This window comes from Rhinopithecus roxellana, chromosome 1 (assembly GCF_007565055.1).
Source record: "Rhinopithecus roxellana isolate Shanxi Qingling chromosome 1, ASM756505v1, whole genome shotgun sequence".
NCBI lineage: Eukaryota > Metazoa > Chordata > Mammalia > Primates > Cercopithecidae > Rhinopithecus > Rhinopithecus roxellana.
The window spans coordinates 79,722,946-79,748,891 of NC_044549.1; the positions used below are offsets into that span (position 1 = coordinate 79,722,946).

Genomic DNA, 25,946 nt, shown 5'->3' on the forward strand with positions numbered 1-25,946 from the left:
CTGCCTCAGCCTCCTGAGTGGCTGAGACTACAGGTATCCACCACTATGCCTGGCTAATTTTTTGTATTTTAGTAGAGACAGGGTTTTACCATGTTGCCCAGGGTGGTCTCAAACTCCTGAGCTCAGGCAATCTGCCCACCTCAGCCTCCCAAAGTGTTGGGATTACAGCCATGAGCCATGGCACCTGGCCCATAGATGACTTTTAAATAAAATTAAACTGGGAGAGATTTTGATTGCTTAATAATATTAATAGCAAGTAATTATATAGCACTTATTATATGCCAAGCTTCATTCTAGCACTTTACCTATATTATTTAATTCTCACAACAATCTTACAGGGTACATATTTTATCCCTATTTTTACAGATAGAGTAACTGAGAGGCAGGAAGATTTAATAATTTATACAATATCACACATCAAGTATATGGTAGAACTGGGATTTGAACCTGGATGGCCAGATCTCAGATTTTCTGCTTTGTGTAACCAATGTGTTGTGCTGCTGGATTCAGAGAATAATTTTTTGGTGTAGAGCAGATACTTCTTCAAGTTAATGCCATATTTAAAGAACCATACAAATCTCTAAAAAGCAAACAAGTGTTTTGAGTTTTTTTGTTTGTTTGTTTTTTCTGTTTTTTGTCAGTTTGGGCTAGATTATGTTTCTTATTCTGGTGAGGGAGCATGGTAAAAGAAAACCCTGGATCAGGAGATTAGAGATTGAGGTATTTTTTTGTTTAGAGATTGAGGTATTTTTTTGTTTTGTTTTGTTTTGAAACGGACTCTTGCTCTGTCACCCACACTGGAGTGCACTGGCGCAATCGTCTCATTGCAACCTCCCCCTCCCGGGTTTAAGCAATTCTCCTGCCCCAGCCTCCCAAGTAGCTGGAATTAAAGGGATGTGCCACCACACCTGGCTAATTTTTTGTATTTTTAGTAGGGTAGAGTAGATTTTTAGGTTTCACCATGTTGGCCAGGCTGGTCTTAAACTCCTGACCTCAAGTGATCCACCCACCTTGGTCTCCCAAGGTGCTGGAATTACAGGTGTGAGCCACTGCACCGGGCAAGAGTGAGGTTTTTATCTTAGTTCTGCTACTCAACCCACTTTTGTGACTTTGAGTGAGTCACTTTATGTGGGTAGGCCTTCAGTTGTCTTTTGTTTCAAATAATAGAACCAAACGCGTGATCCTGGGTCCCTACATTCTTTTTTTTTTTTTTTGAGTTGGAGTCTTGCTCTGTTGTCCAGGCTGGAGTGCAGTGGCATGATCTTGGCTCACTGTAACCTCCGCCTCCTGAGTAGCTGGGACTACAGGCACGTGCCACCATGCCTGGCTAATTTTTTGTATTTTTCATAGAGACAGAGTTTCACCATGTCAGCCAGGAAGGTTTCGATCTCCTAACCTCGTGATCCACCTGCCTTGGCCTCCCAAAGTGCTGGGATTACAGGCCTGAGCCACCACACCCAGCCCCCTACATTCTTTTATAGGAATCAGTCGGTGAGAATGGTTCCATCTTAGTTAAGAATGTACACATCTATGAAAATGAACAGAAATTAATCAATGTATTAATCAGATCTTATCTTCCACCAGGCATAGTGTATGCATAGAAAAACATTATACATTTGGATTTTAATAGAGTATTTAAGAGTATTCTAAGCCAAAATTCCCTTGATTTAATCATTGGCTTTTATTTCTGACCTACTGGGAAAGTTGTTTAACTCTTTTATGCCTCATTTTCCTCATCTATGAAATGGATATAGTAATAGCACTTAACTTCACAGAATCGTGAAGAATAAAAAAAAAATTAATATATGTAAAGCACTTAGAACAGTTCCTGGCACATAGAATGTATGCCATAAATGTTAGTAGTTGTTTACCATTCAATAGGAAGGCACATTAATTAAGCTGCTTATTTTTAGAGGTGGAAGAAAACTTTGAGATTAATGTAATTTAAACCTCATTTTTCATATGAGAAATGTGGAGCTCATATAGGTTAAATTATTTGCCCAGGCTTGTATACTACTGTTACTAGTCATCGTGGATAGCAAATCTCACTCCCTCACTCTCTCTCTCTTTCCAACCTTTTTGTTCTGTGAATATTCCTAGTGTCCTAATCCTCTACTGTTCCTTTTCTAGCTCTTTGAGATAAAATTATACCACAGTCTTTTCTGTATACATTCTTATTGAACTGCTAAAGTTCTAATGTAAATTGTGAACATTTTGAATAAAAACTGGAATAGGTGCATTTTATACCTTAGAACTAACTAAAAGACCATTCCTAGACTTAATTAGATTTCTGTTAGGATATAGTTCATGGAGTTAAACTCTAAATGGAATTGAATTAAAAAGGTGAAATTACACCATCTAGTGGAAGTAAATTCTAAAGATATGGTTGGTTGATGGTTTTGTTTTTCAGTAAAACTTTTCGCAGCATCTGAGTAATTTCCTGGATATTAGGAATGTTTTAGGAACTTAAACTTGGCAAATAGTCTCTTTTAAGTGAAGCTGTGTTTTAATATGGATTCTGAGGTGTATGGCTTTTTATTAGATTATTTAACCTATAGTTTTAGAGTTACCTTAAAAGGTAGTACCTCTAAGTAGACAAAATTTTCCATATTCATTATTTATCAAGGATGTGGAGAGCAATAAATTCATGCTTTAAACCTCAAGTACTATATTTGAAGCGTATACTTCTCTGTTGAGGTGTCTCAGAGGCATTAGGGTCATAAGTGTTTCTCTGGATAATGACAGGAATAGAACAAGGTGAAGAAGGTATGCCAAAACACAACTAAATGCTATGAGCATTTCACCTTGATTCCGGATGAAGGAGACCTGCTTAACAGCTATCAACTGCTAACAAGCCACCTAGAGTTTAGACTTTGTACACCAATGTCTTTCTCTGTAAAATATATCTTTGGGCCGGGCACGGTGGCTACGCCTGTAATCCCAGCACTTTGGGGGGCTGCGGCGGGTGGATCACCTGAGGTCAGGAGTTCGAGACTAGCCTGACCAAAATGGAGAAACGCCATCTCTACTAAAAATACAAAATCAGCCGGGTGTGGTGGCGCATGCCTGTAATCCCAGCTACTCGGGAGGCTGAGGCAGGAGAATCACTTGGACACAGGAGGCGGAGGTTTCAGTGAGCCAAGATCGTGCCATTGCACTCCAACCTGGGCAGTAAGATTGAAATTCCATCTCAAAAAATATATATATTATATAATTATATAATATCTATTATATATGTAATGGATATATGTAATAGATATAAATATATATTATATATGTAATAGATATATAATATATATGTATAGATACATAGATATCTATATAGATATAAATATATAATATCTATTACATATATAATATCTATTATATAAATATATAATCTATAAATATATCTTATATAATCTATAAATATAATATCTATTATATTTATATATTTATATGATATATATAATATCCATTATATAATTATGATATCTATTATATAAATGTATATTTATAATATCTATATATCTATATATCTATCTAATATCTATATATAATAATCTATATATAATATATAATATATATAATATATATCTATATATAATAATATCTATATATCTATATATATCTAATATCTATATATAATAGATATGTATAATATATAATAGATACATAATAGCTATTGTATAATATATATTTATATTTATATAATATAATATATATTATATATTTATATAATAGATATTGTATATGTAGTAGATATTATATTTATGTAATAGATATATATTTATAATACATTATTTAGATATATAATATATATTTAGATATTATATTATATATATTTTATATATGTATCTTTGGAACTGCCAAATAGTTAACTCCCCCATTATAAATCCCTTTATTATATTGAACCAATATTCAGTGGACTCTTACCTATTTTGGTATATTAATTGCTGCTAAGTGTTATATAGTCAGAGAGAGAATCAGAACACCTGAAAATGCAGTAGGCTGTGCGAATAAAGCAATCTCTCTTTTTAATAGTATATATTGGCTGGGCACGGTGGCTCTTGCCTGTAATCCCAACACTTTGGGAGGCCGAGGCAGGCAGATCATTTGAGACCAGGAGTTCAAGACCAGCCTGGCCAACATGGAGAAAGCTTATCTCCACAAAAAATACAAAAATTAGCTGGGCATGGTGGTGTGCACCTATAGTCCCAGCTGCTCAGGAGGCTGAGGCATGAGAATTGCTTGAACCCAGGAGGTTGTGGTTGCGGTGAGCCAATATCATGCCACTGCACTCCAGCCTGGGCTGCAGAACGGGGAAACTCTGTCTCAGAAATAAAATAAAACAAAAATGTATACGTTTATATAAATAACATTTTTAAAAGGAAAAATTAAAAGCTGTTTCTATTTTAGATATCATACTTGTGCAATTAAGCCATTATAAAGTATTTTTGCTGATGACCAGATTATCTTGGCTTCAGTTGGAATGAGTTTGCTCTGAGGTGTATATATTTCACATATATTCACATATATGTGTATGTGGTTGTATATATACACATGTATACATATATATACTATCATGCATCGCTTTACAACAGGCATATGATTTCATTAGGTGATTTTGTCATTGTGTGAACATTATACATTGTACTTATATAACCTAGATGGCATAGCCTATTACACACCTAGGCTATATAGTAGAGCCTATTGATCCTAGGCTGCAAACCCATACAGCATGTTATTGTACTGCTTACTGAAGGCAGTGTAACACAATAGTATTCGTGTTTAGAAGCATATCTAAACATAGAAAAGGTACAGTAAAAATACAGTATAAAAGATAGAAAAAGGCTGGAGGCAGTGTAATCCGAGCACTTTGGGTGACCGAGGCAGGAGGAACACTTGAGGCTAGGAGTTCAAGACCAGCCTGGTCAACATGGCAAAACCCTGTCTCTACCAAAAATACAAAAATTAGCTGGGCCTGATGGCACATGCCTGTAGTCCCAGCTACTCAGGAGGCTGAGGCACCAGAATTGCTTGAACCCGGAAGGCAGAGTTGCAGTAAGCTGAGATCACATCCCTGCACTCCAGCCTGGATGACAGAGCAAGGCTCTGTCTCAGAAAAGAAAAGAGAAGAAAAAGATATAAAATGATATACCTGTACAAGGCGCTTACCATCAATAGAGCTTGCAGGACTGGAAGCTGCTCTGGGTGAGTCAGTGAGTGAGTAGTAAGTGAATGTGAAGGCCTGTGACATTATTGTACATTACCGTAGACTTTATAAACATTGTACACTTAGGCTACCTTAAATTTATATTTTAAAAGTTTTTTGGGGCAGGCTTGGTGGCTCATGCTTGAAATCCCAGCACTTTGGATGGCTGAGGTGGGAGGATCACTTGAGACCAGGAGTTCAAGACCATCCTGAGCAACATAAGAAGGCCCCATCTGTTTAAAAAAAAAAAAAAAATTAAATAAAAATATTAGCTGGGGGTTGGGTGCAGGGACTCACGCCTGTGATCCCAGCACTTTGGGAGGCCAAGGTGGGCAGATGACTTGAGGTCAGGAGTCCGAGACCAGGCTGTCCAACATGGTGAAACGCCATCTCTACTAAAAATACAAAAATGAGCCAGGCGTGATGGCACTGCCTGTCATCCCAGCTACTCAGGAGGCAGAGGTGAGAGAATCGCTTGAACCCAGGAGGCAGAGATTGCATTGAGCCAAGATCGCGCCATTGCACTCCAGCCTGCGCAACAGAGCGAGACTTGTCTCAGAAAAAGAAAAAAAAATTAATTGGGCATGGTGGTGCATGTCTGCATCCTAGCTATAGGGGGTACTGAGGCAGGAGGATCACAAGCTCAGGAATTTGAGATTACAGTGAGCCATCACTTAGTGACATCATCATGCAACTGCACTCCTGCCTGGGTGACAGAGCTAGACTCTGTTCTCAAAAAAAGAAAAAAAGTTTTTCTTTCTTCTATAATAAGCTAAACTTAGCTTACTATAACTTTTTTACTTTATATACTTAGAAGTTTTAAAACCTTTTTGACTCTTGTATTCACACTTAGCTTAAAACACAAATACATAGTACAGCTGTTCAAAAATATTTTGCTTCTGGCTGGGCGCGGTGGATCACGATGTCAGGAGATCCAGACCATCCTGGCTACACAGGTGAAACCTGGTCTTTACTGAAAATATAAAAAATTAGCCGGGCGTAGTGGCGGGTGCCTGTAGTCCCAGCTACTTGGGGGGCTGAGGCAGGAGAATGGCATGAACCAGGGAGGTGGAGCTTGCAGTGAGCGGAGACCGCGCCACTGCACTCCAGCCTGGGCGACAGAGTGAGACTCCGTCTCAAAAAAAAAAAAAAAAAAAAAAAAAATTTGTTTCTATTCTTAATTTATAAGCTTTTTATTAAAAATGTTTTAAACTTTTTTGTTATAAATGAAGACATAAACACACACATTAACCTAGGCCTACACAATATCAAGATCATCAGTATCACTCTTCCACCTCCACATCCTATCCCACTGAAAGGTCTTCAGGGGCAGTAACATGCATAGAGCTGTCATCTGTGATAACAGTGCCTTCTTCAGGATACCTCCTAAAGGACCTCTCTGAAGGTATTTTACAGTTAACCTTTTTTTCTTTTTAGTAAGCAGAAGGAATATATAATTAACAATAAAAAGTATAGTACATGCATAAACCAATAATAGTCATATAATACTATTATGTATTATGCACTATATATAATTATATGTGCCATACTTTTATATAACTGGCAGCACAGTAGGTTTGTTTACACCAACATCTCAAACACACAAGTAATGCCCCCTTGTGTTACAGTGTTAGGATGGCTATGATGTCACTAAGCGATAGAAATTTTTCAGCTTCATTATAATTTTTTGGGACTACTGTGTATATGCAGTCTATAGTTGACTGAAATGTTGTTTTGTGGTGCATGACTGTATATATGTGTATGTATGTATAGGTATATGTCTACATACACACTGTGTGTGTGTGTGTGTGTGTGTGTTTGTATAAAATGCAAACCTGAAACACTTGTTAGCTTTTTCTATTGTATGTTTTTAAAAACTTGCTCTTCCAAATTATGCATAAAAAGAAAACAAAAACAGGTGACTTGTTTTCTATTGGGGAGAAGTTGCAGTTAGAGAACCTCTAATGGTGATACTTTCAGCCCAACAAATGAGACTAAAATGATGTGGCCCATATACGTAAAGTAGTCATTTCCTATCTGCAGGGAATATGTTCCATGACCCCCAGTAGATGCCTGAAATCACAGATAGTGCCAAACCCTATATCTACTATGTTTTTTCCTGTATATACACATACCTATGATAAAGTTTAACTTATAAATTAAGCATAGTAAGAAATTAACAATAATAATAAAATAGAACAATTACAACAGTATACCGTTATGTGAATAAAAGTTATGTGGCTGTCAGGCTCCTTCCGCGAATCGCAGCCTCTGGGACCAGGGTCGCTCCGTCCGTGCTCCGCCTCGCCATGACTTCCTACAGTTATCGCCAGTCGTCGGCTACGTCGTCCTTCGGAGGCCTGGGCGGCGGCTCCGTGCGTTTTGGGCCGGGGGTCGCTTTTCGCGCGCCCAGCATGCACGGGGGCTCCGGCGGCCGCGGTGTGTCCGTGTCCTCTGCCCGCTTCGTGTCTTCGTCCTCCTCCGGGGGCTACGGCGGCGTCCTGGCCGCATCCGACGGGCTGCTGGCGGGCAACGAGAAGCTCACCATGCAGAACCTCAACGACCGCCTGGCCTCCTACCTGGACAAGGTGCGCGCCCTGGAGGCGGCCAACGGCGAGCTGGAGGTGAAAATCCGCGACTGGTACCAGAAGCAGGGGCCCGGGCCCTCCCGCGACTACAGCCACTGCTACACCACCATCCAGGACCTGCGGGACAAGATTCTTGGTGCCACCATTGAGAACTCCAGGATTGTCCTGCAGATCGACAATGCCCGTCTGGCTGCAGATGACTTCCGAACCAAGTTTGAGACAGAGCAGGCTCTGCGTATGAGCGTGGAGGCCGACATCAACGGCCTGCGCAGGGTGCTGGATGAGCTGACCCTGGCCAGGACTGACCTGGAGATGCAGATCGAGGGCCTGAAGGAAGAGCTGGCCTACCTGAAGAAGAACCATGAGGAGGAAATCAGTGTGCTGAGGGGCCAAGTGGGAGGCCGGGTCAGTGTGGAGGTGGATTCGGCTCCGGGCACTGATCTCGCCAAGATCCTGAGTGACATGCGAAGCCAATACGAGGTCATGGCCGAGCAGAACCGGAAGGATGCTGAAGCCTGGTTCACCAGCCGGACTGAAGAATTGAACCGGGAGGTGGCTGGCCACACGGAGCAGCTCCAGATAAGCAGGTCCGAGGTCACTGACCTGCCGGCGCACCCTCCAGGGTCTTGAGCTTGAGCTGCAGTCCCAGCTGAGCATGAAAGCTGCTTTGGAAGACACACTGGCAGAAACCGAGGCGTGCTTTGGAGCCCAGCTGGCACATATCCAGGCACTGATCAGTGGTGTTGAAGCCCAGCTGGGTGATGTGCGAGCTGATAGTGAGCGGCAGAATCAGGAGTACCAGCGGCTCATGGACATCAAGTCACGGCCGGAGCAGGAGATTGCCACCTACCGCAGCCTGCTCGAGGGCCAGGAAGATCACTACAACAACCTGTCCGCCTCCAAGGTCCTCTGAGGCAGCAGGCTCTGGGGGCTTCTGCTGTCCTTCGGGGGGTGTCTCCTGGGTAAGGGGATGGGAAGGAAGGGACCCTTACCCCTGGCTCTTCCCCTGACCTTCCAATAAAATTTTATGGTCCAAGGAAAAAAAAAAAAAAATATGTGGATGTCAACATTCTGTCTGTCTCTCTCAATGTATCTTGTACTGCACTATAACTGAAACTGGAAAGGGAAACCAGAGATGAGCGGGGACTGCTGTATATTTTACTAAGTAGTATCAAGTGTCACATACTTTAAAATATATCAAGGGGGATGTAATATGAAAATATTTTAGAATGTGCTGAAAATTGATCACTCCTCAAAAGAATCATGATGAGCTTATTAGAATCTCTTTTGTGATTTGTAATACTAGGAGGCCTTACATCGGGAACAAATGTTGGAACAGAAGTTAGCCACGCTTCAGCGGCTACTAGCCATCACCCAAGAGGCTTCAGATACCAGTTGGCAGGTATTCCAGTTGTTTTATATTTAAGAAACATTTAAAAATAGTTTAATATTCCATACATGTTAAATAAACTAAAATGTAGCAAACAAAGACAAAGTTATTTCCTAACTAATGAGCAAGTTGTTGAAAATTTAGCATCTTACAGTGGATGCTGGTCAGTTTTATGCTTTTATATCTTTTGTTGTCAGTAGCAACCTTTTTTTATATACATGTGACTTTATAATTACTCGGGTTTTACTTATGTTTAATTTTTCTTCAATAGGCTTTAATAGATGAAGATAGACTCTTATCACGGTTAGAAGTTATGGGAAACCAATTACAGGCATGCTCCAAAGTAGGTATTCATCTCAAATGTGTAAAATGAAATGCATAGTTTTTTATGTAACATCATTTCTTTGACTATCATTTTGAGCATATGCTAAAAACTTTATACATTTCCACAATTCTTTTAAATCTTTTGTCATGAGAAATTTCAGACATCCATGTAAATAAAAATAATTATGTAATGAATACCCACGTAGAAGTCTGTCTTTTTTCTGTTAACAATTAATATTTCTTGAAAAAACTGGGTCATTTGTCCTCTAGAATTTCACTCAGTCTGCATTGTTATGTAAACATTTTTTAGCTCCCCTTCCCACTCCATAAATTAGTAGTTCCATCTAGAGATTTGATCTGATTTAGGTTCAATTTTTCTTTTTGTCAACAACCCTTTATGGATGGTATTGTGTTCTTCCACCAAGGAACAACATAATGTCTAGTTGTCTTTCTTTTTGAGATTTTATTGATCACTAATGATCCCAGCCTAGTCCATTATTTCATTAAGGTTACAAAAATAAGGCCGAGCTCAGTGGCTCACTCCTGTAATCCCCGCACTTTGGGAGGCTGAGGCAGGCGGATCACCTGAGCTCGAGAGTTCAAGACCAGCCTGACCAACATGGAGAAATCCCGTCACTACTAAAACAAAATCAGCTGGGCATGGTGGCACATGCCTGTAATCCCAGCTACTCGGGAGGCTGAGGCAGGAGAATCCCTTGAACCTGGGAGGCAGAGGTTGCAATGAGCCGAGACTGTGCCATTGCACTGTAGCCTGAGCAACAAGAGTGAAACTCTGTCTCAACAACAACAGCCACCACAAAAAAAGTTACAAAAATAGTGATGTAATTCTGTTATTCCTTCACTCATTTAGCTGGGTTACTTCTGTAAAGAGAAGTTCCCTTCCAGACACAGTGGCTCATGCCTGTAATCCCAGCACTTTGGGAGGCTGACGCAGGCAGATCACTTGAGGTCAGGCGTACAAAACCAGCATGGCCAACATGGCGAAACCCCATCTCTACTAAAAATACAAAAATTAGCTGGACATGGTGGTATGTACCTGTAATCCCAGCTACTCGAGAGGCTGAGACAGGAGAATTGCTTAAACCTTGAGGGGTAGAGGTTGCAGTGAGCCAAGATCGCCTCTGAACTCCAGCCTGGGCAACAGAGCGAGACTGTCTCAAAAAAAAAAAAAAAAAAAAAAAAAAAGGCGGGGGCAGTTTGAGACCAGTATGGGCAACATGGCAAAACCCAGTCTCTACCAAAAATTAAAGATTTGCTTAGCATGGTGGTACATACCTGTAGTCCTAGCTACTTGGGAGGCTTAGGTGGAAGGATCACTTGAGCCCAGAAGTTTGTGATTACAGTGAGTTATGTTCGCAGAACTGCACTCCAGCCTTGGTGACAAAGAGAGACCCTTTCTCTAAAAAAAGAAAAAAAACAGTGGCCATTGTTTTTTGTAACTCTGGCATCGAAAACCAAATACCAAATGTTCTCATTTATAAGTAGAAGGTAAGCTATAGTTATGCAAAGGCATTCAGAGTGGTATGATGGACATTGGAGACTCAGAAGTTGGGAAAGTGAGAGGGGAGTGAGGGATGAAAAAATCCCTATTGAATACAATATACACTACTCAGGTGATGAGTGCATTAAAATCCCAGACAACAACACTACATAATTTATCCATGTAACCAAAAACCGCATGTATCCCTAAAGCTATTGGAATAAAAAAATTTAAATAACCCTGAGGTATGTTTTCTGTGGGGAAAGCAAGATAAGTGATTTTCTCCCCTTATTTATTAGATTTCAGAATAATGAATTGGTTCTTTTTCATCTACCAAAGACTGGCCATGAAGTGTTTTCTCCCTTCACTTAGATTTAAACACATTTGATGTATTTAAATCTGGTGCAGTTGTTTTTCTTATTTTAGAGACAGGGTCTTGCTATGTTGCCCAGGCTAATCTTGAACTCCTGAGCTCATGCAATCCTCCCATCTCGGCCTCCCAAAGTGCTGGGATTACAGGCGTGAGCCACTGCGGCCAGCCTATTTTTCTTATTGATGCTTGAATTATCCCATCTTTGGTCTGTGTAAATGTCTTTCAGATTGATAGCTTCATGCTGTCATTTCAGACAAGATGTTTCAAGCTCATTTTATACATTTCCTGCCCCAGACATGAAGTCTGCTTTTCCCCCATGGTACGCTTATTCTTTTTGTTTTAACCATTGTTTTAAAATGCTTGGTGCCTTTGAAGGTAATTGATTATTTTTGCCTACAAATGTAAATATGGGGACTTGCAGAAAATATGACAAATATAAGAGTAATTAATTTTGTATATTTTAGAGAAATTCTTAATTGCCTATAACTTTTTTTTCTATAAGAAGTGGAAATTAATATGTTTATGAAGGCATAATTTACTTATGCAACTTTTAAATACATCTTTAGTTAATACAGGGCCAGCATCATTTGTGTTTGGAGGTACCTTAACATACAATTTAAAGTATATCATAATGTGTTAATTTTTCTCAAACAATAAATGCTTTAAAAAAATAACTTGTCTATAATTATAAATATATTTTATTCTAGAATCAAACAGAAGATAGTTTACGAAAGGAACTTATAGCATTACAAGAGGATAAACATAACTATGAGACAACAGCCAAAGAGTCCCTGAGGCGGGTTCTTCAGGAGAAAATTGAAGTGGTTAGAAAACTTTCAGAAGTTGAGGTATTTCAACTTAAAAAAAATACTAAATAATATTATGAGTGTTTAAAAAAACTCAAGCATTCCAGGATGCTTTAAACATGAGTATTATTATATAGTTAGGAAATATTTTCTGTCTGTCAGGTGGGATGGAACAGTTACGCTGCTTTCATTGACAGGAATTCTCCACATAACCATGTTAGTTTTGGTACTTATGCTCCCTAGTCAATGGCTGAGGAAATAAAAACGTAACCAGGAAATCTTACTGTTTGCATTCTGCTTAGGATTCACCCTTCATACAGCAGACCATGATATGTGCTGGGGAACTGATTTCCTGTCACTTGGTTTTGCTTTGCTTCTATTTGAGGGTGGTCAGTGTAAGGCCAAGAGACTACACTTCTTGTTCTTTTTTAATTCACTCTCTAGAGAGAAAAGCTAACTGTGTCGCATATTTAGGAAGTTCGAAGGTGAAATCATCTCCAAGGTCCTTTCTAGGTCTTTGAGGAACAATGAAAATGCAGTTTTTATTTGGGGGCAAAAACTCTTAATTCATAATATAGATCATTTCTTTGAACCAATGCAAAATTACCACATACATAATGTATTACTAGAATTAGTTAAAATGCTCATCAGAAATTAAATGGTAAACATACCTTTCCTTACTACAGGTATAGTTTGTATTGCTACCTTATCCCATAGTGCCTGATTCACTGTTGTGTGATTAATTTGATATATAAAGAAAGAAAATTACTGTCTTTTAATTTTTTATTAAATTAATTGCTGGATATTATTAAACTTGCTTTCAAGGATTGATAGGCTTAAAATATTTTCACAGCTAAAAGTCACACCCATTGGCCTTTCAAAAATGTAATTATATAATGGCAGCATCCTTTTCCTGCCCCTACTCTCCCTCTAGTTTTCTTTTTTGTTGTTGTTGTTAATTCTTAGTTATGTTTTCTGTTTTAGTATATACCTGAAGTAAATTGAAATTCTTTAACTCAGCTTTATAAAGTCCAGGGCAGATGTTGATTTAGAATAGTCCATAGAATTATACTTTTTATAGATTTAATTTAGAAGGAATTCTAAATAACAAATATACACTTATTCTAATTAAATTGCCTGTAAACTTGAATCGCAGCGAAGTCTGAGTAATACTGAAGATGAATGTACCCATCTGAAAGAAATGAATGAAAGGACTCAGGAAGAATTAAGAGAATTAGCCAATAAATATAATGGAGCAGTTAATGAGATTAAAGATTTATCTGATAAATTAAAGGTATGTATTTACTCTGCCTGAAAGTATGTTAAGCTAATAATCCCTAACATACTGGATAGCTTAAGGTTTTAGGTATTGCTTTAGCTAGGCATGGTGGTGGTCGCCTGTAATCCCAGCTTCTCGGGAGGCTGAAGTAGAATTGCTTGAACACAGGAGACGGAGGTTGCAGCGAGCCAAGATCATGTCACTGCACTCCAGCCTGGGCCACGGAGCGATACTGCATCTCAAAGGAAAAATAAACAAACAAAAAACAGTTTGGGCTGGGTGCAGTGGCTCATGCCTGTAATCCCATAACTTTGGGAGGCCGAGGCGGGCAGATCACGAGGTCAAGAGATCGAGACCATCCTGGCCAACATAGTGAAACCCTGTCTCTACTAAAAATGCAAAAATTAGCTGGGCGCGCACCTGTAGTCCCAGCTCCTTGGGAGTCTAAGGCAGGAGAATCACTTGAACCCGGGAAGCAGAGGTTGCAGTGAGCCGAGATTGCGCCACTGCACTCCAGCCTGGCAACAGAGCAAGACTTCGTCTCACACACACACACACACAAAAGTTTGAAAACCGTTGGTATAGATAGATATTTTGAATTGATTTGCATAGTCTCCTTGAATGTGTTAAATTATGCTGAAAGTATGAAAGCAGGATGTAGGTGGTACTACATATTAAATAAGAGTTCTATAAAAGATTTTAGGTATTGCTGAATAGTTATTGATGCAAAAATTTGATAACAGTTGAAATTTATAGTGAAAAGAAGGTGTCTGTATTCCATTTAGCCCAACCTCCATTACTATAGATAATTGAAAGCCTGTAAATGCTGACATAGTTCCTCTGGATGAATATGTAGTCAGTGCTTCACAATAGACATTTTTGAAATATATAACAGGAAGTAGATGAGAATCGGCAAAACCTATGATATTCAGATGTTTTAAAACCTAAAACTGCTTATCATTAGGCCATCTAAAAGGCAGAGCCCAGCTATTTAGTGCTGTGCTGGAACAAGCCCAGAGAGAATCTGGGAATGATCTCTTCCCTTTTAGCTTTCAAGGATGCTGTTAACTCTGCTTTAGATGCCATTCCCTTTATCTATGAGACATTTAGAATAAGGACAGATCAGATCATAGGGTAATGATAGAGGAATGTGTAGTTGGTCCTTTAGAATCTTATAACTGAGGAAAAAAAAATCTTATAACTGTTTGTGAAGATCCATCTTGATTTAATTCAGACCATGGATTGAGTGCCTAGAAGATATGTGTTTGTTAGAGAAGACCAGAGCATACCTCCTTCGGTTAACCTATGACAGTTTTCAAGGTTGGTCTTGTTAAAAGGAGATTGTTGTAGTCCATTTGTGTTGCCGTAAAGGAATAGCTGAGACTGGGTAATTTATAAAGATAAAAGGTTTATTTGGGTCACAGTTCTGCAGGTTGAAGCTTCAGGCTGCTTCCACTCATGGCAGAAGGCAAAGTGGAGCTGGCACATGTGCCATGGTGAGAGAGGAAGCAAGAGAGTCTGGGAGAGGTGCCAGACTCTTTTTTAACAACCAGCTCTCATGGGACTAATAGAGTGAGAATTCACTCATTACCATGAGGACAGCACCAAGCCATTCATGAGGGATCTGCTCCCATAACCCAGACACCTCTCATTAGACCCCATCTCCAACATTGAGGATCAAATTTCAACATTGAGGCTTGGGGGAGGAACATCCAAACTATAGGCAGAGGTCTTTTTGAATAATGATTGTACTGTCATCTCTTTACTAAACAATTTTGTTTAAAATTTCAGAATGTTAACATTATAAACTTAAAAACTGAAATAATAGTAATTTTGGGGAAAAATCTTACTTCCCTCTTTAAAAATATGATTTTTTTTTTCCACATTGACCCTTTACCTCTGTGTGTACTGAGCCTACTTGCTTCCTCCAAGTTTCTCTCTCCTGGGTGTTATGGAGGAGTAACCCAATGCAAATAATTTTTTGACGTCAAGCCTTTGTCTTTATCATCTTTACTGGTTTAGAAATGTCAGGTTAGCCGGGCACAGTGGCTTATGCCTATAATCCTAGCACTTTGGGAGGCCAAGGTGGGCAGATCACCTGAGGTCAGGAGTTCGAGACCAGCCTGACCAACATGGAGAAACCCGGTTTCTACTACAAATACAAAATTAGCTGGGTGTGATGGTGCATGCCTGTAATCCCAGCTACTTGGGAGGCTGAAGAATGAGAATCACTTGAACCCAGGAGGCAGAAGTTGCCTGGGCAACAAGAGTGAAACTCCGTCTCAAAAAAAAGAAAGAAATGTCAGGTTTACAGATAATGTTCTGTAATATTGAACACTTTTCTTAGAAGTTTAAGTGAATAAAGGCATTCCTGGCTTAGGGCTCTTAAAACAAAGTTAGTTTTGTTGAATAACTGAATTTTCTTATTTCTCTAGGTAGCAGAGGGAAAACAAGAGGAAATCCAACAGAAAGGACAGGCTGAGAAAAAAGAATTACAACATAAAATAGATGAAATGGAAGAAAAAGAACAGGAGCTCCAGGCAAAAATAGAAGCTTTGCAAGCTGATAATGATTTCACCAATGAAAGGCTAACAGCTTTACAAGGTAAGTTAGCTAATCCAGAAATCGATTTTTTTTTTCTTTTTATCTGTGAAATATCTTTTTTTTTTTTTTTGGACTTATATTTACAGTACGGTTAGAACATCTTCAGGAGAAAGCTCTTAAAGAATGCAGCAGCTTAGGTAGGTGTCATCCAAATTTCTTACTTAAACCTGAATTTTATCCTTAAACTTTTGACCTTGTTTACTGTCTCACATTGAGTATTTTAAGGGATGTTTTATGTATTAGTTATAAAGTATCTATACTTTTAGGAAATTTTCTTTAAAAATATGCTTGATTGCCACCAGTGGGCACCATTGTTTTCCTTGAGATGAGTGAAATTTCTGCATCTGAGATCTTCTACCCAGGGATATTTAAATAAGAAAAGTACATGAACAGCAGGATCCCTTTTCTTTTAAGGTTCATTGGAAGGCCACTAAGCAGTTGTAGTCTTTTCTCAGAATTAATAGAAAGTGGCAAATTGAACCGTTCTAGTAAAAATAAATTTAACGTGTTCTATACAATCTTAATCTTAGGAATACAGAATGCCATGGTTACACTTGAGACCACATTTAAAGTAATACTTTCTTTGATCAGGCAATGATATACTGTCTTAATCCTAGGGATACAAGTTGATGACTTCTTACCTAAAATAAATGGGAGCACAGAAAAAGGTAGTGTAAAAAACTTAAATATATATATATATATTATGATATCATTTTAGTCTTTAAGCAGGATAAAGAGTTCAGGGTTTTAAGTGTTTGGAATGAAAAGCATGCTCTCATGGATCATTGAACCCCATCATTTAAAAATCAAGCTTTCCTTTATTTCGTAAGCGTTGATGCTGTGATCAATTCTTAGATATCCCTTGTTATATGGAAATTTCAATTACTCCAATATGAAAATGATAAAGTTCAACTTTAGCAATATATAATATAGCTCTTTTTCCCCACTCTGTTTTTCAAAGAGCTGTACTACCATTTTGTTTCATCAAGTTCTGCTTCCAGGGATACTTGACCCCCATTTAAAACATTTGAGTTTATTTAACAGCTTATTGAGCCCTTGGACATGTCATAGAAAATACTTTGTTTATCCCATCTGTTTCATTGATCAGAGAGAACAGGGTCAGTTTGTTCTGCCATCAGAAAAATCTTTTATTAGTTATTGGTTCTGTGACCCTTCTTTCTGAACAGCATGGGTTCCCTCTTGCCAAAAACATATAACCACTATTGGTTTTCCCGTCACTACATGGGGTACTTTTTACCCAGTGGCCTCTATTATCCTTCAGTCTTGAAGATCCCTAGACATCCTCCTTCTCTCCCCTTCCATCTAACATTAATTGAGCACCAACTGTGTGCCAGACCCTGCGCTAGGTGCTTGGAGTACAGTAGAAATAAAACTCTTTCCTGTGTTTACCAATCTATGTGCCTTTCATCTCAGTTTTCTACAGAAGTTAGTGGAAGATATCAGAGTTGATACACAGAACTTATTAAATATTTTTTCCTTAGCCAGGCATTGTGGTGTGCACCTGTAGTCCCAACTACCCAGGAGGCTGAGGTGAGAGGGTCAGCTGAGCCCAGGAAGTTGAGGCTGCCATGAGCCATAATTGTGCCACTGTACTCCAGCCTGGGTGACAGAGTGAGACCCTGTCTTTTTTTTTAAAAAAGAAAGAAAGAAAAGAAAAGAAAAAATATTTTTTCCATGTATCAGGGGATATCATAATAGTTCTTGGGCAGCAATCAAACTGGTAGAGTTAGGAGGTGGGTTTTTTGGTTCTGCTTTGGTTTGGTTTTGTTTGGTCAGTTTTTAATCAAGAACTGGCAGTATAGGCTCAGGTAACTGTATATGTTAGCTGCAAGGTCGAAACTTTATATTGCATATGTAATGAATTTTGAAACTCTCAAGAAAAATGTTCATTAATCACTGCAGTTTGACTATTCTATGTATGTTTTGTAAAATGCATGGACTTTTTAAAATTCCAATTTGATTGAATTTAAATTTGAGAATTTTTAAAGGTGTGGTTTATATTCATTGGGATTAAGCAGATTGCTTGAGCTCAGGAGTTTCAGACCAGCCTGGGCATCATGGTGAAATTTTGTCTCTACAAAAAGTACAAAAATTAGCTATGCATGGTGGCCACACGCCTGTAATCCCAGCTACTCAGGAGGCTGAGGTGGGAGGATCACTTGCGCCCAGTAGGTCGAGGCTGCAGTGAGCTGAGATCACGCCACTGCAGGCAATGGGAGTGAGACCCTGTCTCAAAAAAACAAAATCATGTCTGGCACAGTGGCTTACACCTGTACTCCCAGCACTTTAGGAGGCCAAGGTGGGTGGATCACTTGAGGTCAGGAGTTCAAGACCACCAAGGTCTGGACAACTTGGTGAAACCCTGTCTCTACAAAAAATACAAAAATTAGCTGGGCATGGTGGCATGCTACTGTAATCCCAGCTACTCAGGAGGTTGAGGCAGGAGAATCGCCTGAACCTGGGAGGCAGAAGTTGCAATGAGCCCAGATTGTGCTACTGCACTCCAACCTGGGCAACAGAGTGAGACTCCTGTCTCAAAAAGAAAAAAAAGAAAAAGAAAAAAGCAGTCAATCAATCATCACCCTCTTATATATATTAATAATGTTAGTATTAACCCAAGCTGGGAAACTGCTATTCATTCCTTCAATTAAGAGAATCATTTATATACATGGAGCCATCTTTATACTATTTAGAGTTGTCAGATTACTGCTTCATTTTTTTCCAGTTGCAATTGATTCAGATGAAAATAATAGTAGACTGCTTTCATATTGTATTAATATAATTGTTAAAGACTCCTTGATTTTAAGAATAAATATTTTAGATACTTAAAGGTAACTCCTTGGTATAATTATTTTTTCCTTATTTGTGTGCTTGCTTTTTTGGTGGTGATATACTGAGTGGTATGATAGTGACTAATAGAATATTTTAAAAGAAACCAAATGATAAATTTCTGGATATACACCAAAACTTAGGTAAGAGTGGACTTTGGAATAAGATGGCACTTAATTCCATTCTGAATCACTTGTAATATAATAACGAACCAATTATCAAGTATCCCAGTATTACCAATGTCCATACCCATATTATGTAATTTTAACTAAATTACTCTTTAAATAATAGAGAGCCAAGTATAGTTGTAAGAGAATATTTTTAAATATCTGAAAATGTTAAAATTAATAATACTTTCAGTGAATCCCATTTTAAAAATTAAATATAATGTAGCTACTAAAAGCACAGGTTTTGTACTGTAAATTTTTTGTGTGTCTTATCTAATAAGCATAATCTGAATATATCTTAGAGAGTAAAGGACAGTGTTGTCCGAAATAAACATAAGGCTGGGTGTGGTGGATCACACCTATAATCCCAGCACTTTGGGAGGCCAAGGTGGAAGGATTGCTTGTGTCCAGGAGTTCAAGGCCAGCTTGAGCAACATAGTGAGACCTCATCTCTATAAAAAAATTAAAAATTAACTGGGCATAGTGGTGTGCACCTGAGACCCAGCTCCTCAGGAGGCTGAATGGGAGAATCACTTAATCCTGGGAGGTCAACAGAGTGAGTCGTGGCTGCAGTGAGTCGTGATCACACCACTGTACTCAGCCTGGGTGACAGAGTGAGACCTGTCAAAAAAATAAAAAATAAACATAATGAGAGCCACATACATAATGTTAAATGTTCTGCTGGGCAAAGTAGCTTGCTCCTGTAATCCCACTGAGGGAGGATTGTTTGAGCCCAAAAGCTTGAAAGCTGCCTGGGCAATATAGTGAGACCCCATCTATAAAAAGATTACTTGCTTTTTTTTTTTTTTTTAAATTAGTGAGGTGTGGTATCATGTGCCTGTAATCCCAGCACTTTGGGAGGCCAAGCAGGGAAGACTACTTGAGGCCATTAGTTTGAGACCAGCCTGGGCAACATAGTGAGACCTCTGTCTCTACACAAAATTTAAAAATTAGCCAAGTGTGGTCATACACACCTGTAGTCCTAGATAGTTGGGAGGCTGAGGAGGGAGGATCCCTTGAGCCCAGGAATTCAAGGTTGCAATGAACTATGATTGTGTCACTGTACTCCAGCCTGGACAATACAGTAAGACCCTGTCTTTTAATTTAAAAAAATTCTGGCGGCCACATTGTATTAGTCAGGGTTCTCTAGAGGGACAGAACTAATGGAATATATATATTATATATATAAAGGGGAGTTTATTAAGTATTAACTGACATGATCACAAGGTCCCACATAGGCCATCTTCAAGCTGAGCAGCAAGGAGAGCCAGTCCAAGTTCCAAAACTGAAGAACTTAGAGTCTGATGTTCGAGGACAGGAAGCATCCAGCCAGAAGAAAGATGTAGGCTGGGAGGCTAGGCCAGTCTCTCTTTTCACATTTTTCTGCCTGCTTATATTCTAGCCCCACTGGCAGCTGATTAGATTGTGCTCACCCAGATTAAGGGTAGGTCTGCCTTTCCCAGCCCACTGACTCAAATGTTAATCTCCTTTGGCAACACCCTCACAGATACACCCAGGATTAATACTTTGTATCCTTCAATCCATTCAAGTTGACACTCAGTATTAACCATCACACACGTTAAAAATATAAAAAGCTGGGTGCAGTGGTACATGCCTGTTGTCCCAGTTACTTGGGAAGCTAAGGTGGGAGGACCCCTTAAGGCCATGAGTTTGAGGTTATAGTGCACTACAGTCATACCTGTGAATAACTACTGCACTTGATCACAGACAACATAGCAAGATCCCATCTTTATAATATATATATATAAACAAAACAAATTCTAATGATATATTTTGCCTATAGCATCTAAAATATTATTTCAATGTTAATAAATATTAAAATGATTAATAAATTATTAACGAAATATTTCATGTTACAATTTTCTTACTAATTCATTGAAATCATTGTACATTTGTTTTATGCTTAGGACATCTCAATTAGAGCTAGCCACTTATGAAGGGTTCAGTAACTACAGTAGCTAATGGCTATTGTATTGGATAGCATAGGTATATCAATAAAAATCCATAGGAAACTCATATATGTAAATAAAATGTATTTTAAGTAGAGTGGTTTTGTATCTTTTTATATTAATCTTGGATTTTATCTAAACCAGTTTAGTAAATACTTTAATGTAGAGTTCAGATAGAAGTGTGATTGTTAGCTTTGTAAGTAATAGTGGTATGTCCCTCTTTAACAAATGTCATCTTAAGTCCTTTGATATTAGTCTGAAATATGTTTCAAATATGTTTTGTAAAGTCCTTTAGCTAAGTTAAAATTTCGTTCCCAATGAGTTTATATATATAACATGATGATATAGTTTGAGTTTTGAAAGTGTTACCATATCTAAAATAGGATTTATGAAAAACAACTTTTTATCTTGGCAATTACTGTTATACTGAGGGCTCCTGTTTTGCTTTTTCTGGCTCCAGTTGTCAAATTCTTATTTATTAAATTTTTTTTTTAATTTCAAATTTATGTTGCAGTTAGTATTTTTTTCTTTTTGAGGCTATATTGTATCTCTATATAGTATTCTAGGTATGTAATGCATTGGTCTCTCCAAAGCACAAGTTTTATCAACCTTTTCCCTACATGTTTTTGTCTTACACTGATTGTGATGATAGATGGGAGGCTCTGCACACCTTGTAACTTACTAAAGCATAATGATAGATTTTAGTATAGAATTAGAGAAGATAGCTAGCAGGAAGGATGTAAAGAGAGATAAAGCATGATCGGAGTAGGTGGTGTCTGCCTGTCATGCAAAGTTGAGATGATCGAGGAGTAACGTGGCTTGAGGTGGAGAAGAGGGGAAGGAGGCTTTTATATATAGGGAGAGTGGTGCCAACTCATGTGTCCCCTTTGACAGATTCTAATGCTTTCACACTTTCCAAGTAGTCATTATGTCAGAATATGTTTTTAACACTTTAACTTCCAAAATCAATTTGGTAGTTTTGAAAGATATAAATACTCATTAAAGGACATTATCCAGATTCAGAAGTAACTCTTTAAATCACAATAAAGATTATTGTAAGGAGTGGAACTTTTATTTAACCGCTATGTTAGGTTTTTATTGTCTCCATCCATTTTTTTAAATGAAAAATAAATTCTGTTTGACTTGAGCAAAACCATTTACCAAGCTCTTTCTTTGAAATGAATAGGCACTGATTTTGATCATTTGGGCAGAGATAAACAATTTAATGTTTTAATACTGTATGAGGTACAGATTAAGTGACTCAAAGGGGAAGACTATGAAATGAATGTGTAAAACCTAAAACATTACATCAGTTTCTTAAAAATTTTATGGTATTACTTTATGATATTCTTAAAGTATTTACCTTTTGCCTCTTAACTGAGATGAATAGCTTTGAAGAGGGAGTATTATAGAACAATCACTTGAAAATTAATTTAATAATGACAAATAAATTATTTAAGGGTACTTGTTGAGCTCTAGTGGACAAAAGATAGAAGAACCTTTAAAGTGGAAGAACCATTTTAAAACAATATATTTATGTGATTTTCTTGACCTCTTTGGATAAAAACTACACCTTTAAAAGCTAACCATTCAGTGTACAAATTAATAATAATTTTCAGTCATTTAACTCCAAAATATGTCTGCTTTAGTATCAAAATATATTGAACCTTTATTAGTCTTACTTAGTACCATGTTAATACATTTCTGTTTTCCTACCTTTGCTGTTGGTTTTCAAAGACAGCAACAAACTATATCCTTAAAGGTGTTTCTTTCTTTATTAGAGCACTTGCTTTCAAAGAGTGGCGGGGACTGCACTTTTATCCATCAATTCATAGAATGCCAGAGTGAGTACAGAGTATTTTTCACCTTGATTTTAATGAAGTCAGGGGCTAAAACTGAAAAGTGAGAGGTAAAATGAGGATCTCAATGTGTTTGTTATAGCAGAAGTGTTTAAAGGGCCATCAGCAAAACTTTTCATACTATTTCTCTCGATTTTGAGAAAAATCTTTCTGTTGCATTTGCCTTCACAGATGGAGCTGAGCATTTCATATTGGCCACCATAAAAAAGAGGGAAACTTTCAAGCTTATTAATTTTGAGGTTCTTAAATAAATTTCTTAGAGTAAATAAAGCCAGAAAAATAATTATTTAGTTTGGGCACTCCATTCTGAAGATGGCCCTCAGAGTAGCAGGAGCTTTTTAGAGAGGTGGTAGCGGTAGATTGTCCTACAATCTGACCTCAACTACCTACCTGTGGGAAGTTGTAAAAGGCTATCTTTAAGAATATTTTAAAGAGGCCAGGCATGGTGGCATGCGCCTATAATCGCAGTTGCGTGGGAGGCTGAGGTGGTGGAATCGCTTGAACCTGGTAGGCTGAGGTTGCAGTGAGCCGAGATTGCACCGTTGTGCTCCAGGCTGGGCAACAGAGCAAGACTCTGTCTCAAAAAATATATATATTTTAAAGATAGATTGGCTTGACTGGGCACGGTGGCTCACACCTGTAGTCCTAGCACTTTGGGGAGGCTGAGGTGGGTGGATCACCTGAGGTCAGGAGTTTGAGACCAGCCTGACCAACATGGTGAAGCACTGTCTCTACTAAAAATACAAAAATTAGCTGGGTGTGGTGGCAGGTGCCTATAATGCCAGCTTCTTGGGAGGCTGAGGCAGGAGAATTGCTTGAACCCAGGAGGTAGAGGTGGCAGTGAGCTGAAGACAAACAGACAAAATGATAAATTGGCTTTTGAAGTGATTTAGACCTCTGCTGAATTCTGAACAAAGATATCATGAATTCCTTTTTACTTGAAAGTCACAAAAGCTGCTTAAATCTATAACAATTGCAAGGTTGTGATATTTTCTTGGTTTTGTTAAGTAAAGGTCATCATGTATGGTAAAGATTTGTTGATAATGTCTATGGTTTTTTCCATCAAGCAAATACTTTCTCAGGCATTCTTCTCATTCTGCTCTCCTTTCTTGGAAATGTGGTTTCCCAAGGTTTTATGCTCATAATTTCATTGTGTGGATATTCATGCATATGTGCCCCCCGCTACCCTGCCCCGCTACCTCAGGAGCACTTGGGGGTTCTAAGGGTCATACTTGATAATTAAAACAGACACAAATTCAACACATCAAATGTTACACTCCTTGGAGATCTTTCAAGGAAACTGAGAACTTCATTTAATAGTTTTCGCAGAGCTTCTGTTTTTGCAGTTTTGATACTATAATATTAAGTATAAGTTGAATATTACTTTGAGACAATTTATTTAATAAATGTGACATATTTCTTTGTCCTTTTAAAACAATATTTGGCCTAGCATGGTGGCTCACGCCTGTAATCCCAGCACTTTGGGAGGCCAAGGTAGGCGGATCACCTGAGGTCAGGAGTTTGAGATGAGCCTAGCTAACATGGTGAAACCCTATCTCTACTAATAATGCAAAAATTAGCCAGGGGTGGTGGCACATGCCTGTAATCCCAGCTACTCGGGAGGCTGAGGCACGAGAATTGCTTGAATCTGAGAGGCAGAGGTTGCAGTGAGCCAAGATTGCACCACTGCACTCCAGCCTGGGCGACAGAGTGAGAATCTGTCTCCAAAAAAATTAAAAAGTAAATAAATAAATAAATAAAACAATATTTATAAAGCAAAGATTAGTACATCTTTTTGTTACCTTCTAATTACTAAATCTCATTTTTATGGGAAATTGGCAACGGGACCTGGGGCAAAATAATTGGTGTCCACTGATGTCAACTAAAAGAATATATAATCTAAAATGCAAATCTTTAGGCCAGGTGCTGTGGCTCACGTCTGTAATTCAGCTCTTTCATGGGCTTAGGCAGTAGGATCCCTTGAGGCCAGGAGATCAAGACCAGCTTGGGCAGCATAGTGAGATCCTGTCCCTACAGAAAACTTTAAAAAATTATCCAGCAGAGGCTGGGAGCCTGTGGCTCATGCCTGTAATCCCAGCACTTTGGGAGGCTGAGGTGGGCTGATCACTTGAGATCAGGAGTTTGAGACCAACCTGGCCAACACGACGAAACCCCATCTCTACTAAAAATACGCAAAATTAGCCAGGTGTGGTGATGCATGCCTGTAATCCCAGCTACGCAGGAGGCTGAAGCAGGAGAATTGCTTGAACCTGGGAGATGGAGGTTGCAGTGAGCCAGGATCACACCACTGTACTCCAGCCTGGGCAGCAGAGCGAGACTCTGTCTCAACAACAGCAACAACAAAAAAATTATCCAGGAATGATGGCACATGCATGTAGCCCTAGCTACTCAAGAAGCTAAGGTGGGAGGACCCCTTGAGCCCAGGAGCTCAAGACTCCAGTGAGCTATGGTTGTGCCACTGCACTCTAACCAGGCAACAGAGCAAATCCCTGTCTCTAAAAAATAAAATAAAATACAAAATCTTTAGAAGAAGGATTTTTATTTTGAGCTTTTAAGATTTATATTTTGAACCCTAAGAAATGAGAGCAGGTAATTATCAAAAGAATGTTTACTAAGTTACAATTTGCAAAAATCTTTGTTTTATTTTGTTATTATTACTGGCTTACTTTAAACAAAACAACTTTTTGCCAGTAGTCCCAAGCTACTCAGGACGCTGAGGTGGGAAGATCACTTGAGCCTAAGGCAACATACTGAGACTCTGTCTCTTTGGGGGAAAAAGAAAAAAAACTGGGTGAAGTGGCTCATGACTGTAATCCCAACACTTTGGGAGGCCGAGGCGGGTGGATCACTTGAGGTCAGGAGTTCAAGACTAGCCTGACCAACATGATGAAACCCCATCTCTACTAAAAATACAAAATTAGCCAGGCGTGGTGGTGGGTGCTTGTAGTCTTGGCTACTTAGGAGGCTGAGGCAGGAGAACCACTTGAACCTGGGAGGTAGAGGTTGCAGTGAGCCGAGAT

The 25,946-nt window shown here is 38.7% G+C and overlaps 1 protein-coding gene and 1 pseudogene across 16 annotated transcripts in view; both read left to right on the plus strand.

Moving 5' to 3' along the window:
* Positions 1-25,946, plus strand: part of SLMAP (sarcolemma associated protein) — a 182,536-nt gene that overhangs the window by 98,018 nt on the left and 58,572 nt on the right. For 6 of the 15 annotated variants that reach the window (XM_030926736.1, XM_030926727.1, XM_030926772.1 and 3 more), the window contains exons 6-13: positions 9,089-9,184; positions 9,444-9,515; positions 12,078-12,218; positions 13,333-13,470; positions 15,891-16,059; positions 16,146-16,196; positions 16,677-16,727; positions 22,828-22,890. In XM_030926736.1, coding sequence (XP_030782596.1) covers positions 9,089-9,184; positions 9,444-9,515; positions 12,078-12,218; positions 13,333-13,470; positions 15,891-16,059; positions 16,146-16,196; positions 16,677-16,727; positions 22,828-22,890 — 781 coding nt within the window. The remainder of the gene's footprint in view (positions 1-9,088; positions 9,185-9,443; positions 9,516-12,077; positions 12,219-13,332; positions 13,471-15,890; positions 16,060-16,145; positions 16,197-16,676; positions 16,728-22,827; positions 22,891-25,946) is intronic. The other 9 variants (XM_030926761.1, XM_030926756.1, XM_030926788.1 and 6 more) reach the window with 5 other exon arrangements.
* Positions 7,447-8,823, plus strand: LOC104660187 (annotated as a pseudogene). Its single transcript, XR_747682.2, has one exon. The product of XR_747682.2 is annotated as a keratin, type I cytoskeletal 19 pseudogene (transcript).